A 19070-nucleotide genomic window follows, 5' to 3' on the forward strand; every position below is an offset into this window, starting at 1 on the left:
CATCGCACTCGACCTGATGGGGCCCTACCCCAGGTCGCCCAGAGGGAAGAGGTTCATACTCGTCGTGACAGATATGTTCACAAGACGGACAGAGGCATATCCGTGCAGCAATGCCAGGGCGTCCACCATCATCCACCTCATGACGCAGGAATTCCTGCCTCGGTGGGGCTACCCACAGTCAGTCTTGACCGATAATGGCAGCCAGTTCATCGGCAAGCAATGGCAGGACTGGTGCGCGCGGGTGCATATCCAGCACCACACCACCCCAGCTTACCATCCCAGAGCCAACCCCACCGAGCGCAGGAACCAGGACTTGAAGATCCAACTCCGACTCCGACTGACTGATGACCACTCGAAGTGGGACCAACACCTCGCCGACGCCCTGTTCTGCATCCGCCGTCGTGTGAACGCAGCCACAGGCCACACACCCGCCGAGATGGTGCAAGGGAGTAACCTGCACCTCCCAGGCGAATGGGCCACCCATGGGACGCTGCACGATGGAGAAGGGATGGAGGAACGTGACCAGCGCAGGACAGATATGTATGAAGACGCACGGCGACGACAAACGACCTACTCGCAGAATATCACCCCCAAGACCACGCGGGAGCCACCCCTAGTCCGAGTGGGAGACCAAGTCTACGCCCGGGTCCACCCGCTGTCTGCAGCCCCCCGCAACTACTGCGCCGGATTGGCACCGCGCTGGATCGGGCCTTACAAAATCCAGAGACGCGTGGGCAAGACCGCATATCTGGTCAGACTCGGGAGACGGCGCATCCGGAAGTTCCACCGTGACGATCTACGACTGGCCACGACACCGGGTGAGCTGATGCCGGAAGTACCCGACCACGACGAGACACACGACGACATGCACGACGATGAACAACCGGTAGCAGACGAGCCCGAACCGGCTACTGGAGAGCAAGACCACGACATCCGAACCAGGACACCAGAAAAGACCCTCGATGACCTGGAAACACCAAGTGATGCACAAGATCTCACGCACGAGATGACAACGTCACGCCAACCAGGACAGATGACCCGCCACGGACAGGTGACCATCACCGACGTCTCACTGAGCGATCCGGAGGGCCTATTGGGAGACACCACCACCGTCATCAACGAGCCCGACGACATGGTACTCGGCGCCACCAGACAACTACAACTCTGTGCGGCTGGGCCAGTGATCGCCCACGCATCAGAGGAGGAGGCGGCAACCCTACCTGAGGGCACTACACCCATCGTGGAGGAACCCGATGACGAGGCAGGAGAAACCCCGGGTATACCCGAACGAAGGAGGCAACCTTACTCTAGCGGGCCATCCAACAACCACGACGCGAGCAACCGCCGTACAACACCGACGGAAGACCACAACAACACCACCACAACCACCACTCGGACGCCTCACGACCCACCAGAAGCGCCAGACGAACCGCCCACACGTCAAGTGATGAGACCCGCCAGGGACAGGCGGGCCCCGGGGTACCTGGCCGAGTACGATCTCGGGAGGGCCGAGAGAGGCCACCGCGGCCCCCGCAATCCTGAGGGCACGACGGAGAAAACTCGACCACCGGTGGACACGCACTACTACCTGCGACCGCCCAGAGCCCCAACTGCCTGGACATGATGTGAAAACTAGGCCACCACACCACACCACCACACGACCACAACACTGCACACCACCACCTACCTCATCACGCCTCCAAGTGGCCCCACCAGCCGCAGCCACCAGGTCCAGAGCGCCGGCCCCACCAGCCGCAGCCACCCCAGGCGCCAGGATGGGGAGTCAACGACATGCTAGGGGTGCAAACCGCCGCAGAGCCTGATCGCGTGCAAGGCCGGGCTTCTTCGGTGGGGGGCGTTTGACGTCGTACCGACCGAAGGCCATTAGCCCGGCCTCAGCCCGCAGTACTGGCTCTTGCTGGCGGAACGTACCCCTCGCCAAGTCTTCACCCAAATGAGACGAGCGGCGTAACCTTGGTGCATGGAGGGAGTGTCCCCCCCCCCCTCCGCACGCCAACCCCTGAGGAGTTCTGATCAGCTCGCGGCCCGGACCAGACGTGCGTGTACCGTGGGGAGCCTTCAAGTTTTGTCTCTGATCCCTCACGACTGGTAACTATAGTCATCACCGAATACCTTTTACAACGCAACTCCCCACGCGACTCCGGGTCAGTTTTTTTTTCTATGGTGCAGGGATTAACCCGGCCGTCGCTACTTTTCAAGTCAAGCCACCGAGTCTAGGGGACACGCTGGGGCCGATCGACCCACTCACGGTTAGACGACAGAGCTAGCCTGGCGCCCTCCCGGAAAACACCCCAATTTTCACGTACAGCTCCTTAGACTCGCCGCGGGAATCGCACCCGAAACCCCGGCTGATGGCAACTTTCGTAACGTAATATTTAAATACCTGCCATTGCAAATCACACAAACAAATGTAATAATACTTAAAACATTAAATATTAGTTAAATTGTTACAAAAGTTTTCTCGCCACGCACACAGGAATTTTAAGGTTGAAAGCATCACATGGCGTATTTTTATCTGAATAATCACATAACATAATGAGGCGAATAAGTTATTTCTGGTTTTAAATGAAGTAGGTAATCTAATATAAGTATATAAACACACACATTATTAAACGAGATATGTAGCTAACCGAAACTAACCAAAAATAGAAACGATTTAAATATTTTTCAGAACCATAACAGAGACTCCATTTTGGACAAATCATGGTTTCAAAGAACACAAAACACTCAAATCTCTACCGGAATTGTGATTCCGCCAGCTCAAGAGGTGGCGGAATTAATCCGGTAGATTGTGACGTAATTCCGATACAAAATTCCGCTAGTGAGTGTTCAAGAATAGGGTTTAGCAAATTTCTGGTGGAATCAAGTAATTCCGCTAGCGGAATTCTTCCAGCAGCGTCAAGAATAGGGCCCCTGGTTACGTACTTTTCGGGACCTTAATATTCGCCACAGGTTAGATTGCAAATATCTTTGGAACGTCCGTTTGTATATGCTATTTTTCATGTTAACGTAACTGCCTGTAGAAGTTCTTGCAGCACAGGAGATCTGTGGCTATCCGCCGCGCCATTCACATGTATAATCGACCATTGTAGAAGTCCTTGTACACCACTTGGCAACCTATCCTGGTCGCGCGTACCGTTTACGTGAAGAAATACGCGTGTCGCAGTGGTCAGACAACAGAAGCGGCCAGTACCTGGACCAACAAGTGTATCGGTTCTGAATAAATGCAGTGTCGTGTCAAATCGTTTAACAGTTATTTATAAGGCGTCCTGGGTGGCCTGAACAGCCCGGGTAGGTTTCGATCAGAGACGCGCTCCTGCCTGCAGCCACGAGGCCGAACCCCCGTTAAAACCCCTGAGATCACTTTCAACATTAATAATCCATTTAAAAACTTAGACAGGCAGCGGGAGTGGCGTCAGTAGCTGTGAGGTCTATATATTTTGCAATAAAGCTACCATAACCCCTAGCTATTCACAGAAATGTGTTTAATTTAAGTTGTAGGGTTACTGTTACTAACTACGTACGTTTTAAGGTCATCCAAAAATTATGACGAATGTACCCCTCTTAGAATGTTAATAAAAAAATATATTTTTTTAAATTTTTACCAGAATTATTGTATTATTTTTATTTTATATTGATAAAAAACATTTACGTTCTGAAAGCGGTCTGTTTGGAATAATTTTGTGCGTGGTGTTTCTCTTTATGTTACATTTAACATTGGAATGGTGAACGAATAATCACAGCGCAACCACAATAAAATTGTGAACTGATGGCGAGCAAATATGAGTTTATGGAATGTGTGTAAATGAACTATTTCTGTTAGGTATTCATTTCAAATAGCGCAATGAGCGGTAGTAGCCAAGGTCAAAGTGGCCTCAGTAAGTTGAAAAAGAAGCATTTTCGCGTGAAACATCAAAAGGTTAAAGTATTTCGCGCTAATGAACCCCTCCTGTCAGTGCTAATGTGGGGCGTAAATCACACGGTAAGTTATAATAAGATTATAATTTAATGCGTTTGTACGTTTTATTTTTCAATGATACTGTGTTGGAACCAAATATTTTTTGAATAGCAAAATTAAAAAAAAAAAAATTCAGGAGTAAATTTGTATTTTAGGTTATGTTACTTTATTTGATAATACATCTAGTAAATCTGGTTTGGTGTAAATATGTTCGTGAATACAAGATTTATGTACTATTTCAATGGATTCTATTAAACAACATAATATTTGGTAAATAATTACAGTATTTATTTATATTTGTTAACTAGTATATGTTAGTGATCTGATTAATTTTTTTGTTAGGTTTTATCCTATGTAACTATTTATTAATATCTATATTTTGAACAATTCGTTTTTAGATTAATCTGTAAATAAATTGTATTTAAACTAAGGCCGTAATTACAATAGCCTGTTGCCTCCATCAGTCTGTAGTTCATGTGACCTGTAGGCAATCAGAGGGCCCGGAAAATGTCTTCCGTCTACCTGTCAAAAGTTTGGCATGCTCATATTCATGATGAATAAACGAATGGATTGTGTCCTTGGTTTTGTTGCACCAGTCTGTTGTCATACAAATACAGACTTGTGGAGTTAGCATTTTTGTGTTCAAATGTTTTTCATAACATTGCATTTGTAAAAACGCAACATACAAGGATATCCATGGTAAATATGTAGTTTAGCTGTATTTCTAAAAAATAATGTTAAAAATCCGAAAATATTTTTATTCTATGCTCTTTAACTTCCTCTTTTCATTAAACCCGGCGGAGATAAGAAATTCCAAATACTTTAAGAGATATCGCCGTTCTTATTTTGCTATACAAGACCTGTGCAATCATTTGACCGTCGCTATTATTTTTATTGCCATGTGTTCGTGAATGCCTAATTAATTAAAATGGTCGATTAGGTCAGGTCATTTATATTTTAAATACTTTCAAACTAAGCTGACATTAAAAATAATGTGAATTAATTTTAATGTGTTATTTAGTTTTAAAGTATTTATGATGTAACTGACCTGACCTAACAAACCGGGACAAAGGATGAACAGTAACAATTCACGTAGTATATATTTTTTTCTTATTACTTGTGCAACAATATCCAAATAACAAAGAAAACCTTAAAGTTTGAAACGTTAAAAACTCACCTAAGTTAGAGACGGGTACAATTCCTTTGCCATTAGTAGAAAATGTTGTAGTCGTTCACCTACGTCACAAAAAAAAAATTCATACTCCTAAACAAGCAACAATGTTGAATGGCGCATGAATGCACAGGTATTGTGATGTAAATTAAAAAATTCGATATCTCCTAAAGTATTTGGAATTTCTTATCTCCACCGGGTTTCATGAAAAGAGGAAGTTAAAGAGTATATAATAAAAGTATTTTCGGGTTTTTAACATTTTTTTCCGCGAATACAGCTAAAGTACATATTTACCAATATCAATACTAAGCTCTTAGAGAAATGTATGGTTTTTTAGCTACACTTGTTTGGGAATATACTCTTGATGGATGGATGAAGTAATGTTGTAAATCACTTGGTTAGATGCTTGGTTTGGACAAACGGAGATGGCGGACTATTGTAATTTTGGCTTTATACTGTATGGCAGGCAATAAGTAGGCTATATTGAAAATATGGGGCCTGAGAGAGACATTAATTTTTAAACATTTAGAAGTAGTTTCTACCTAAACATACTAGTCACTGTAGGTTTGGTGTCTGTTAAGTATTTGCTAATGGTTATTTTAGGCTACTAACTGCATTAAAAAATAATTGTTTAAAATATTGGTAATCCTCCACAGTTTAGCTGCTTATGAGAAATAAGGCAAATAATAATTAGTGAGTGGTTGATTAGGTTAGCTACACTAATAGTAGGCTACTTATTTAATAGGTAAATAATACATTATATGTATGATTGATGTAGCAGACCTAACCAAACTTTAATTTTCCGAAAGCAGCGACTATTGATTTATGCCTTCTGCTCCATAGCCCTTCAAAACTATCAAGTTTTTAGATTTCTGTCTAAATAAAAAACACTTTTGATGAGACTTCAATAACTTAATAATGCTTTGAACTTAATAATGCTTTTAACTTAGTAAAAACTTTCTGACCAGACCTAACCACCCACTGTGTTTGATTAGAAGTGGAACCACTTATCAGTAGCCTTTAATTGTCTGGGCTTTGTGTAAGAATCACAGCAGGGGCACTGTGAGAGATCATCCAGTTATTAAGTATTTGCTTGCTGCATGATTTTATTAAATAATTTTTAAACTATGTTTCTGTCTAATAAGTGTAAAAAATAATTGAAATTTTTTTTTTTTTAATGGGTTATGTTTACCCTTGGCAGGGGTTGGAAAATGATGAAAACAGGCCAAAAACTATGCTTTAGTTTACTCAGAAACAGATAATCTTAAATTCAATAAGTCTTTGTAACAAAATTAAAGAAATTTCAGATTTGTTAATAAGAATAAATTTACCAAAAATTTACTAACAACATGATTGGGTACTTTCATTAACATTAAAAAATATTTTCTCTTTTATTAAAATAAAAATTGTTAAAATTGAATTTTTTTTTAAATTATAAAATTTTTAGCTTCTATCTTTTATCAAAAATAAATTTTTCAAAAATTTTAAACTTGGCCTTTTCTGTAGTTCTATCTGTTCGAACATTCACCCTTAGTTGCCAAATGGTTATTTTGTGACTCGCATAAATATGCTAGATGTACAGGTTCATAGAGAATTATTGCAGGGATTCCAAAGTGTTGTTATAAATTATTATTTAATGAATATACATGTATGGCATCTTAAAATGTTCAGAAAAGAATAAAGTTTTAAAATTAGCTTAGTACACCTATGTGGGTGCCGTTTTGGTTCCGGTGATGTCTAGACGATATTCAATCATCTGCCATGTCTTCTGATCGTGTCCACAGCTGCAGCCTTATCTTTAAGGTGCTGGGTGTTTGTTGTGTTCTCAATGTGTGGAATCTAGTGTATCCCCACAGAAAAGAGTATTAAGTTTTCATGTGACCTGGTGTGGCAGTGAGGTTTAAAACCTACATACTAGGGGAGGGGGAGTGGGGCTGCAAGACCATTGTGAGGTGGCGCGAGGCAATATGTGATTCATTCTACAGAAGGCTCAGTTTGTGTTATAGTATGCCGAACTTAAATTGTTGTCACAGTGCAATAGAAGTGGTGATGTTTGCATCCATGAGAAAAACCTCCAGAAGACAAAGCTATAAATCTTGCTGAATCAGTTCATTAAAAGAATTACCACATTTGTCTGTCGTTTGGTTTGATTTCATGCAGCAGCTGAATTTCGTAAGCACAGAGCTTCAAGCATTTATGCAAACATGTTTGAATTTTTGGAATTCCAAATGCTGAATTTCTGAGAACAATTGATTTCTTTGGACAGGATCGGCATAAGTTTATCCGGGTCATTCCGTGTCGGATCATCCAGCCAAGATTCACATTGTCCACCCCACCATCTCAGATTTGGATGAAATTTGGTACATGTTTTCTTCAGACAAATATGAGAACCTGTATTTTTCATTTTTGGAATATTGTCTCTAGTTTGGAATTTAAAGCCCTTCAAAGTTTCCCTCTGTTTGATGGAATTTTGTTAATCTGCAACCGAAGTCGAGTGACATATCTTGCTTTAACTTACATTTGTAATAACAGTTATTAATGTAGAATCATAAAATTCACCATACTTATTCCGAATTTTTCGTAGATTTCAAATATCACTCGTAAAATGTAATTAAATGCCCAGAAGTATTAGCAATTTATGTTAGAAGTGGAAAAAAATGAATTAACAAAAATTGTAAACATCAGTTCAGTAATCCTATTATAACTTTTTTTCTATTAAAATTTACAATCTCGGACTTGGTACCATTAAAGAGCACAAAATTTGCTACAAGATTGTAAAATAAAATTTGTGGATATTTACCCTCCTTCTTTACAAAAGTAAGTTCTTTGTGAGAGAAATGCTTAAGATGATTATAAATCAGTTTTAAGTGTAAAAAATAATTTGTGCATGAAAAAGGAAATATATAGTAAAATATCGTAGCTTTGGCTTCTAGGCTTTTCGCTTGGATGCAAACGCCACCACTTCCGTTGGACTGTGACAACCAATTTCAGTTCGGCATACCACAAAACAAATAGAGCCTTCCATTGAATGGTCCACATCCTGCTACGCAAGCATTTTGAAGCCTCACGAAGCCTCACAAAAGGTCACACAAAAACTTAACTCTTTCCATTGGGGATACATTAAAAACATTAACATAATAACATAACGAGCATCCAGCACCTTAAAGCTACAGCCACACAGGGCGCTAGGCTCACTATGTTTGCAATGTTCGCTGCTTGAGTAAAAAATAGCCAGCTGCATCTCAGGTGTCACTGGCCACACAAAGCTGTGTTCGCTATGTTCGCTATGTTTGCTATGTTTGCTATGTTCACTATGTTCTCTGTGTTGGCGACGTCACCAGGTGTTTGGTTCTCAGCTATTTTTCTAACACGTTACTGACTTTGTGCATGTGCAGATGAACAAAAACGTCTGTTTTCATGCGGTATTATGCTGTACTTCTGTGTTTGCTTTAAATTAGTATTATGTCGATGGAAAAGTTCATTGAAGTATGAACATATCCATGGTTATTGAATATATTGATAGAAAAATTAAAAGTAATATATGTGAGATAATGCCTGGGATTTGATTTCATATTAGGTTATTAAAGAAATAATAATCATTGGTATGAATTCCCATTGTTCTTAATTTCCCTTTTTTTCATTGGCAAATAATCATTAAAGAATTATATTGTCATGAAACCATTGTTTACTGACCTCAAGCAAATAGTGTATTGTTCTTCTGCTAAAATGCTTTCCCTGTAAATTAGTTTTTCCTCAATTTTATTCTTGATGAGAAATAAAATGCTATCAAACTGAGTTGTATTTATTTTGAAATAATCCTAAAATTTGGTTTCATTATTACAGGCAACTACTTCATCAAATTATTTTATTTTTGAATTCACTTCATGAACCCATTTATTTTTTACTTTTACGTACTGCAAGAGCCAGCAGAATATTATCATTGTCGGAATCATCACTTGAATCCCACTGCGAACTAGACTGTCCTGTATGGCCACCTGGCACAGCGAACATAGCAAACATCATAAACATAGCTTAGTTTTCTGTGTGGCCTTTCCTTAAGGATAGGGTCACTGCAACAATTGCAACTGTAAATGTGGACACGATTCAGAATACATGGCAGGCGATTGAATATTGCCTAGACATCACCAGAGCTGAAATGGTGTACATATTGAAGTGTACTAAGCAAATTCTAAAAATTTATTCTGCTGTGAATATTTTAAGATGCCACACATGTATGTTCATTAAATACTCTTTTTACAATAAGACTTCAGAATCTCAGCAATTATTTTTGATGATTCTGTATTAAGATCCACTGTAAATTGAGAGTAACATTGACTGAAAAAAACTACTTGTTTTGCTTGAGATTAAATGCTATTAAGAGCTTAGTTTTTGTTTTTAATTTTCCACTTAACACATTATTTTTTTTGCTTACAGCAGGGGTGGCCAACCTTTAAATAGAGGGGTTTTTTAAAAAAAAATTTGAAGCGTGCATAGAAAGCATGATTTTACAATAATTGGACATGCAAGCCAAAATGAGAGAATTAACAGTTTGCCAACTATTCAATACTAGTACAGTAGTGTTATCTGTAGCATATTTTGTAAACTACTACTTTAATGTTGCACTTGTAAACTTTTTGAGAATCCTGACATGCATTTGACAATAACAACTGATATATAATGGCGTTATTAACATTAAACCACAGATCACAGAATGCAATTACACTGTCTACATAAATCAAATGCTATAGAAATATATGTGTTTAAATTATTTAAAATTATTTATTAAATATAAACACAATGTAGTCTATCTAAAATAAAATTGTATATTTAGAAAAGTTACATTATTATTTCAGTTTTTCAGTATTCATACTTTATTAACAAAAAATATAAAATTTTGTTTTTATCTTGTATAATCTTTTTGATGACGTAGTTCACAGAATTCTATTTAATTGATATTCCTCATATGGGAGTTATGTTTGTCTGTGTGTAGGTTTTTACCTAAAGGGTGGTTTGACAATAATAATTAGCTCTTAATCAGTTAGTGTTGAATGAACCTCCTAGTCACTTTGACATGACAATACCACCTGTCCAGCTTAAACAAATTGGAGAATGGTCAATGTATACTGGCACACTGATCACGTGAACTCGGGCTACATGCAAAACATTAATGTGAGGCATATGGGTGATTCCACATCAAATCAGCAAACACATTGTACCTGATTCTTTTAGATTTCAATTCAATGATTTTTGGTTAATAGTTTACCTGCATGAAGTTAATGAAGAATAATTTTTTTTAAATTCTTTAAGTGAGTGGTTTTTTTAAAATAATTAATTTACAGAATAACCCTAATTTTGCATGTTACTGATCTAGAAAAATATCTGTCATTTGGGAATGGCTGATGTTAGAAAGCTGAAATTGGTCCAGTTGAAAGATTTTTTAAATGGGCTTTCATATGACATACAACTCGATACGAATTGCTTCATTAAATAATTACATAAAAATATAATGTTAAATTTCAAATTTGGTTTTCTCAAAAAGTGCAATTTTAAAAATTTGAAAGAAAAAAATTTCAAAAAATTGGTTGCTCCATTTGTATCTTACCTATTTAAAAGCATTTTGGGATCATTATGGTTTCATGAGATGAGGCATAAATCTGTGTTTTACATTAAGATCAGGTATTTAATAGTACCCATTTTTGTTAATTTATTTACTTTTGACCACTTTAAATTATGGATATTGATGTTTTAAGTACTCGCATACAAAGACATAAGAATTTGAATTTATTCAATTTATTAGGCTGCTAACCAAAAGTAAAAGGTAGCAGTTACATAAATGATACAAGTTGAAGTATCTGTATTGAATTTCCTTCATTTCTCTTTGAATTGATTAGAGATTTGAGTGGCTTTCTGTGCATCGTTGTCAGAAATCTTGTATATTCGGGTAGTGGCTGGGCAAACCTCGCATAGGATGTCTGCTGATGAAATCCAGAGAATATAGATGCTGTGGGATACGAGAAAAATGGAGATAGTCCGTTAGAGTGTAGAAATGTCAGTTTGACTTCATCTGCCTTTTCGTCTTTTGCCAAAAAATAAGCCAGTCACCATCTGTCACTGTAAACGGCTACAATGTAACCATATGTCTCACTTAGAACCAGTATGTCCTTAGATGCCATAGAACAGTCAACCCAGGTTTCAGCAAAAGAAAAAGATATTGCTAAAACTTTGATTTTACCCTCTACTGGTATGAAAGTATGTATGTAGTTTCATGGTACCAAGAATTGTATGTGAAGAGCTGAATCTGTTTGTCAAGAATTCTTGTGTAGCAAGGGTAAAGTTAATACCCTAAATGTTTTTTTTTTTTTGCCCAATCATTGTCTTCTTGGAGTCATTATTTGGTCTTCGTACGACTTTTGAAATCTTGCACTTGCTGCCATCTCTTAACGTTGCCTCCAATACCATCACATGGACCTTTCCCATGTGCTGTTGCTGAAAAATGCCATACTCCATCAATAAGAAATTCTTTCTTGGGGTGGCACAAGTTCAGAAAGTTCTTGTGTTTATATTGTGCACTAGACCTTCTGAAAATTAGAATATATTTGTGGGAGTTCTCTTTGATCTCTGCTTCAAAGAGTTTAAAAGTTTCTTCTGAAACAGGTGGACAGCAACTGTGTTATGTGTTAAGACAGTCAGAAATCACAACAAAACTCAGGTGTTTGGTTTTCCCTTGGGACAAATGCTAGCAGCAGACTGAGCCAAATTCAGAATTTTGGTGGAGGTGATGACATACATATCTAGTGAGGGGCTTTCTAGAGGGAGTGACTCATATACCCATGGATATACTTTTCACAGTGTTGTGAGTTTGTCAGGAGATATAATTTTCTATATCTGTTTAACTTCCCTTTAAGCTAAGGAATTTACACTATCTGCTTTCTGTCAACTTAGTTGAAAAACTACTCACTCTGCCTATAAAGTGCATCACTTATGTCACATTTTACAGGTGTTATTTAGTTCATCACACTTACCTGATAAGTAATCACTTCTCTTGTGATTCTTTTCCTTCATTCAGTTTAAAAACACAAATTATGCAGATATGGTGATATACTTTTGACACATTTGACACGTAAAATTGATAAACATACTCAAATTTGTCAAACACTATTAGATGATGTAGGTATTTTTTACTCTTCTTTCATTTATTGCGAAAAGCTCTGCCATAGCCAGTCATGCCTTTTAGTGAGAATGAGCCATAACAAAGACTATACATAGTCTCAGGTTAGCATACTACGATTATTTATGTAAATGTTGCCTGTTAAAATTGTTAAGTAGCCTAATAAATAGTTCTTATATAAATTATTATCAAAATCTTTGTATGTCCTTACTTAAAACATCAATATTCGTACTTCAGAATGGTTAATATTAAATAATTTAACAAAAACGATACTAAATTACTGTTCTGAACTCATTAAACAGATTTATGCCTCATACCTCATAAACCCATAATGATCCCAAAATGATTTTTAATATATAAAATATTTTCTTGGTAATTTTTAGTGAAATAACCCCTATCGAGTTGTATGTCATATGAAAGGCTATTAAAAAAGGCTTTAAAATGGGACTAATTTGAGCTTTCTAACATCAACCGTTTTTGAATGACAAATTTTTTTAGATCAGAACCATGCAAAATTGCGGTTATTTTGTAATTAATTAGAAATACACACAAAAAAATTATTTTATTTTATGCAAAAAAAATTATTCATTTACTTCATGGAGTTAAACTACAAACGAAAAATCATTGTAATCTAAGAGGGTCAGGTTGAATTTAAATTAAAACTGTGTTGATTTGACATGGATGACCCATACAAGCTTGGCACTTTTTTAATTATACCATTTAGTTATTCAAGTAATGTAAAACTTATGTTTATTTCTAGAAAATCGTGTAAAAGTCGAGGTTTTGCCTGTTACTTGGAGACCAATCACAATTTGGAAAAAAGTTAGGTCCTAGGTGTGTGGTGATACCTTTGATGACCTTGTAACTGATTGTATTATAGGTAATCCAAGTTTGCCAAAGTGTGTTGATATGTGTTATCAGAAGACTGAAACATTTACATTTTAGGGAACATAATATTCAGAACTGAAAATTTTTTAAACACATCCATTCTTTTAGTATGAATGCTTCAGGAACTACAGCATTCATTTGTTAGATTTTTTAAACAAAAACTTAAAAAACAGATATTTTATGAAATTTTGAAGAAAAAAAACAATTCTAATCAATAAAATAATTATATTTGTTTATACAAATATTTAAATATTTACATACCTTTAAATCACTTCTCCATCATCCCTTTTTACATCTCGTTGGGAGAAAGAGGGAAAGATAACAGAGTCTTGGTTTGGAAGGAACAGCTGGAGCTAAAATTGGCATGTGGTCACACTTAATTTCCATTTTTTTTGTATGTAATAAAATGGGGAGGGGGGGGGGGGTGTTTGTAAGAGAATATAGCATGTAAGTGCAGTACCGTATCCAAGAAGAAATAGTGGTTGGGAGGTTTACTGAGAAGTTTTTAGCTGCAGTTTAAAATGATATAGGTCTAAGAAGACTCAAAATTGTTTGTGAAAATAAATATTTTTTATATTAGCTGTCTGTACATCTACCAGAAAAAATCCTAGCATGCTAGGGTATAGCGATATAAATGCTGTAAGTTTGTGGTTGAATATTTTCCACCAGATCTTTACAAACTGTCTTCACTTTTATAAATTTAATTACATATAATCATACCTTGGACACCGCTTACAAATAAGTTTGAAAATTGTAAGGCCAGGTTTCACCCCCATAATATTACCTAATTTTCATGCCATTATTTTTAATCGGGGAAAATTTCTTCAGATGTTCCATTACCTATACGTTGCATTTTGTTTTTTTTTGTATAGAATGTCATCGCCAGATACATACTACTTGTCTGTCAATTGTAAAAAGTCATACAAATACTTATAATTAAAATTTTTGTTTAACTAATTGTCATTATCACTAATGAGAAGTTCCTTTTCTGGGTTTACACAGATCAATAACACATACAAAAGTGTTCTATAATATAATTTTTGATGAGAGTGTTAATGAAAATCTGTAATGAGCAAAAAAAATTATATGGAGATTAAAGCTGAACCTTAATGTTGCCCTCTCAACTATTGAATAAACATAATAGTAGAAACTGAAATACACCAAAATTAATTATATTAAAATTAATCTCTTAAAACTTTTTAGTTCCCTTTTGGATTGAGAAGGCCTGAAAACTTGCCAACTTTGTGTGCTATTTTACAGCCTGTAATTATTTTACACAAACAAATTTAGCTTTATCAATGTGCTGATAGTATTTAACTTTTCTTATGAGCTCCACTTATACTCTGTCCAATAAGATATAGCTAGCTGCTAGCTAATAATGCTGGTTTTAATTATGTCCCCAAGTACTTGTGATAAATCAAGCTTTTAAAGTATTATTGAATATTTACTACACAAGAAATTAACTCTGAAATGAGAATGAGAAATTTCCTCGCCCAAATCATTCTCAATGCTGCAACACAATGCCGTGTGGTAGCAAATGTTTTATGAAGCAAATAGTTTAAAGGTTCATGCAGTTATAGATAAAACATATTAATTGCAGTTCATTCATACAAGGTTAATGGTCATCTCTTTATTTAATGAGGTCACTTATTTTTAGATTACAAGTTAATCATAATTGAAGTATTCTTGTAACAATAAAACATAGCAGCTCTTTTCATGACATATTTACTATTACCACAGTTTGTGTAATATACATGATTCATTGTAATTTAAATACCCAGAATAACTAAGTTGATGTACACGCAAATGTCTTAAATGAAAGTGTGTTAATTTTTTTTTTAAAATTCTACTTATAATGAATTGAGATCTCTACTGAAGCCAGGTTTTTGATGAAAGTGAAATGGTATTCCTTTCCCCCTAGAAAGCCTACACTGGCAGTTAATGGTAACCTGTAATGTATTAACCAGGCAAAAGTGTAAACTACAACATTAATCTACCATCAGCATTAACAGGCTTATAATAGTGAACTATTTTGAGCTTGTAAATACTGATTATTGACCAACTAAACCATGTTTAAAAGGAGACACATTTGAATCTGTTCACCTCAGATTTATATTTTTTTTTTTTGTGTTTCATTAAGTTATTTGTAAATTGATGTAGTAAATCTTACATAAAATAGCATATGAACTTTAAAAATGAGTGCTTGTTTTATTGTAGCTTTATACCTCTGGTTGAAACATGACAAAAACATTAACAATATTTCAGTTTTTTTTAAATTTTGGTTAAAATAGTTTTATTAGATGTCCATTATGTTTAGTTAATAGTTAGATTGGCAGATTATAGTAAATTCTGAGTTTATATAATGATGAGTAACTTAATGATCTAAAGCTTCTTACAATTTTTTTCTAATGCACTTTGTTAATTGCATTGTGTAGAACCAGGCACTGCTGTTATATTTTGTTTCACTATAAGAGTTAATTTCTTATATAGAACTAGAATTAAGATTCCATGTTGTTTGAATGTATTATATGCAATTATTTTCTGTTTGTAGATCAATGAGTTAAGTCATGTCACCATTCCTGTAATGTTGTTGCCTGATGATTTTCGAGCATACTCCAAGCTGAAAGTAGATTATCATCTTTTTAACAAGTAAGTTTAGAAAAGATTATTTTATTCTAGTCTATGTTTGTTGTGAATAAATCTTTAAATAATCATACTAATATTTCTGTGTAAAAATTAGGCCTAGTATCTGAACTATCATGCATAATAAAAACTTTTTTTGTGGTTTAGACATGGTCCTTTTTTTTTGTTTGGTATTTTTAAAACACAGAAATGATCCTTTAAAATATTGCACAGCAAACATTGAAGAGTAATTTTTTATCTTTACTAAATTAAGTAATTTTGTTTATTTTTTTTTTTCTTGCACTTCATTTAGAGCCTAAAATATCTACGCACTATGTATTTAAAGTAGTGCACTTAGCTACTGCAAGCCTACACAGCCCCTAACGTACTTCCCGGCCCACCTATCATTGTAATCCTAATTTTAACTGCATTTGGTAAAAGCTTTGTGTTTTTGAACATGTTTGCACCAAGATATTGTGTAAGTCAGGTTGTACGTAAATCTCACAGGGCCTGGTAATAAAAATTACATCAGATGTGTAGCTAATAACAGTGATAAGGCTTGGATGTGGTGATAAATTCATGTCTGCAATTACCAACTGCAGAATGAAAACAAAGATTAAGATAGTGTTTTATGTTCACACTGTTTTTCACAGGAAGGCTGAGATAGCATAACCCCTTGGATTTATGCTTGGTTTTGAACCTACCCAGAATTTACTCATTTCTCAAGAATTGAAAGTGCTGTTAGTGTGTATTGCCTTATGATGTATAACAGCAGTAGATCCTAGAAATTGAAATTAAAATAAAACTCTCTCTGCTTATACCAAACTTAACTAAAAAAAAAAAAATATTTGTATGGTGTCATGATACAAATGTTTAATAATTGTGTCTATAAAAACAAAAATCTTCTATTCATCTTGGCCAACTAGCTCACAATGGTGATTTTTCATCTTTTGCAGTATCTGCAGTCTCACTTGCACACAATGCTTTGTATTAAACAAGCTAATGTTGTGGTTGTGTTGCAGTGTGTCTCTTTGTGCTAGTCAAATTACATCGTAACTTGAATAAGCTGATAAATATTATCAACCAAATATAGTAGATAGTTGTAAAATTTTTATGCTGTTCCATCTCACTCAAAGATCATTGACCCATTCTGATATGATATGGTCAACTATAACATTATTTTTATTAGCTTTATTGTTTTGTTTAAAGTCTGATTTGGTATTAATATTATCTGTTTTGTACCAACCGGTTAAAGGTTGTTTAGAGTCAGTGATTGTAAAATCAGTCTCACAACTCTTAGTAAAAATTTGTACCAAACAGACTCAGATTCACATACTTGTTTATTCAACTTAATGTGCAGAAAATTCCATTCTGAGTGAAATGCTAATAAGGGTGCACAGTATCTTGTTAAAGTGTCACAGATGTTACCAGACCAATCATGCTTAATTTTTCTGAAATGCTTTGGTTTACCAACCATGTTTTCTGACAGGTTGTGATTGGCAACAAATGTTTGTGTGAGGTAGGTTCTTTTTTAAAATGATATGAAGTCAGTTTGTGTTTAGAAAAAAAAACATAATTTTTCCTTTTAAAGTTTTCCATGTAGCATTTTTATTTGTTAAGAAGAATTGTACCATAGCTTTTGGCCATACTGTTGAACTGTTTTTGAGTTTAAAATTAAAAACGTCCGTGGACACAACTTGACTACCTTCTAACAATTTCTCTAATGCAAAAGATTTACAGTAATTTTCAAAACCGGATATTATGAAAACATTCAATTACAATTAAATTTAACTGAAAGCAAAACAAATTAAAAAAAATTGAAATGTAAGTGATCAAAATACAGCCAATTAAATGTGAATTACTCACTAAATAATTTGTGGAAATCTACTTCCATAAATATATTTTTTTTTGACAGTAGTAGAGATTAACTCGCACAACTGACAAAAGGTCTGCAGTTTATAAGAGGAATTGCCTCCAAGCGTTTGCTTGTAGAGAATTTAAGGAACAATTGAAAACCAAAGTGAGGGTGGTGGGACCAGACTTGAGTCAGGTCTACGAAATGCCCTGAACTGTTCAGCGACCAGTTGAGCTGAAATTCTAGTTCTGAGAATATGAAGTTATCTTTCTTCCTTCTGGATCTCTTCAGAGTTGGCGTTATGAGGAAATAAGCACCCTAAATCCTCTTTATCAGATATACCAGATATTGTGTAAACTAAGTTGAACTTGTTTTTTTTATTCACTTTTGTAAGTGTAAAAACAACTCTTTGACTAGTTTTTATTTTTTTTTTAAAGAAAAGTAGATGGGAATAAATTTTACCTTTGAAAAATTTTTTTTTAGTGAAATAGCAAAAATTAAAAATCATTACATATCTTATTTTAATTAAGTCAGGTAGATGGAGTATGTCAAAGGGCTTTGATCTGTGTAACAATACAGTAGTTAATTTAGAGTTAATTAACACTGTTAATGCCTTGATTTTATGCTCGCTGGTGTGCACTGCAAGCCTTAACGTCGTTGGGCTGTCGATGGGCTCACTCTGGTACACCCAGTAACTCAATGAGTCTGCCTGGTGTACCGAGTTGGAACTCGTTCTCTCCGCCTGGCTGCTTGACGATCAGCGACTCAGCAGGCAGAAGGCAACAGGGCACCTCGTTGTCTCACTTTCTCGATGACTACAACACTGGCAGCCAAGTTCAAACACACAGCAAGATGTCCTACGATCCCAGTACATCAGTTAGCGGCCTCTTTCTTATTTGACACACTTATATTCTGTCTCATTTACAGTGACATACATCCAGAGTTCGAGTAATTACGTTATGTAAATTACGTTGCTTCGCCGCTGTCGCTAACTTCGAATTTTTATGAGTCTTGCGAGGCAACATCTCATGCTTCTTGTCGCAAGTCATGACGCAAAGTCAGTCACTCGCTAACACTCGTCTGCTCCGAACCGAGCTGTTTCCTATAGTCAAAGTTAATTTCACTTTCACCGAAAATATACTCGGAGGGCTTACCAGAAATAAAGTCCTCGTGCGGGCTGTTATGGTGACGACAGCTGGCGAGCTCTTGACGGTGTAGACATGCAGCGTGATGTCTTCTTCGTTGACCACGGCATTGCTGGTGTGTCTTGTCGGAGTCTCTCTGGGGTCTTACACGCTCGCTAAATGGGGATATTTGTACTCAAAATCTGACCATCCATTAGCTGTTGGAACTTTCTAGTTGGTTCGAGAGAGAAAGGGCCGCTCGG

The 19070-nt window shown here is 36.3% G+C and overlaps 1 protein-coding gene across 2 annotated transcripts in view; it reads left to right on the forward strand.

The window, feature by feature from the left end:
- The first annotated feature begins 3720 nt into the window (after nt 1-3720).
- The window catches only part of LOC134529124 (phosphatidylinositol 5-phosphate 4-kinase type-2 alpha), a 62760-nt gene continuing 47410 nt past the window's right edge, over nt 3721-19070 (forward strand). For both annotated transcript variants that reach the window (XM_063362879.1, XM_063362878.1), the window contains exons 1-2: nt 3721-4003; nt 15758-15855. In XM_063362879.1, the coding sequence (XP_063218949.1) occupies nt 3866-4003; nt 15758-15855 (236 nt within the window). In that variant the 5' untranslated portion in view covers nt 3721-3865. The remainder of the gene's footprint in view (nt 4004-15757; nt 15856-19070) is intronic.

This window comes from Bacillus rossius, chromosome 2 (genome assembly GCF_032445375.1).
Source record: "Bacillus rossius redtenbacheri isolate Brsri chromosome 2, Brsri_v3, whole genome shotgun sequence".
Lineage (NCBI taxonomy): Eukaryota > Metazoa > Arthropoda > Insecta > Phasmatodea > Bacillidae > Bacillus > Bacillus rossius.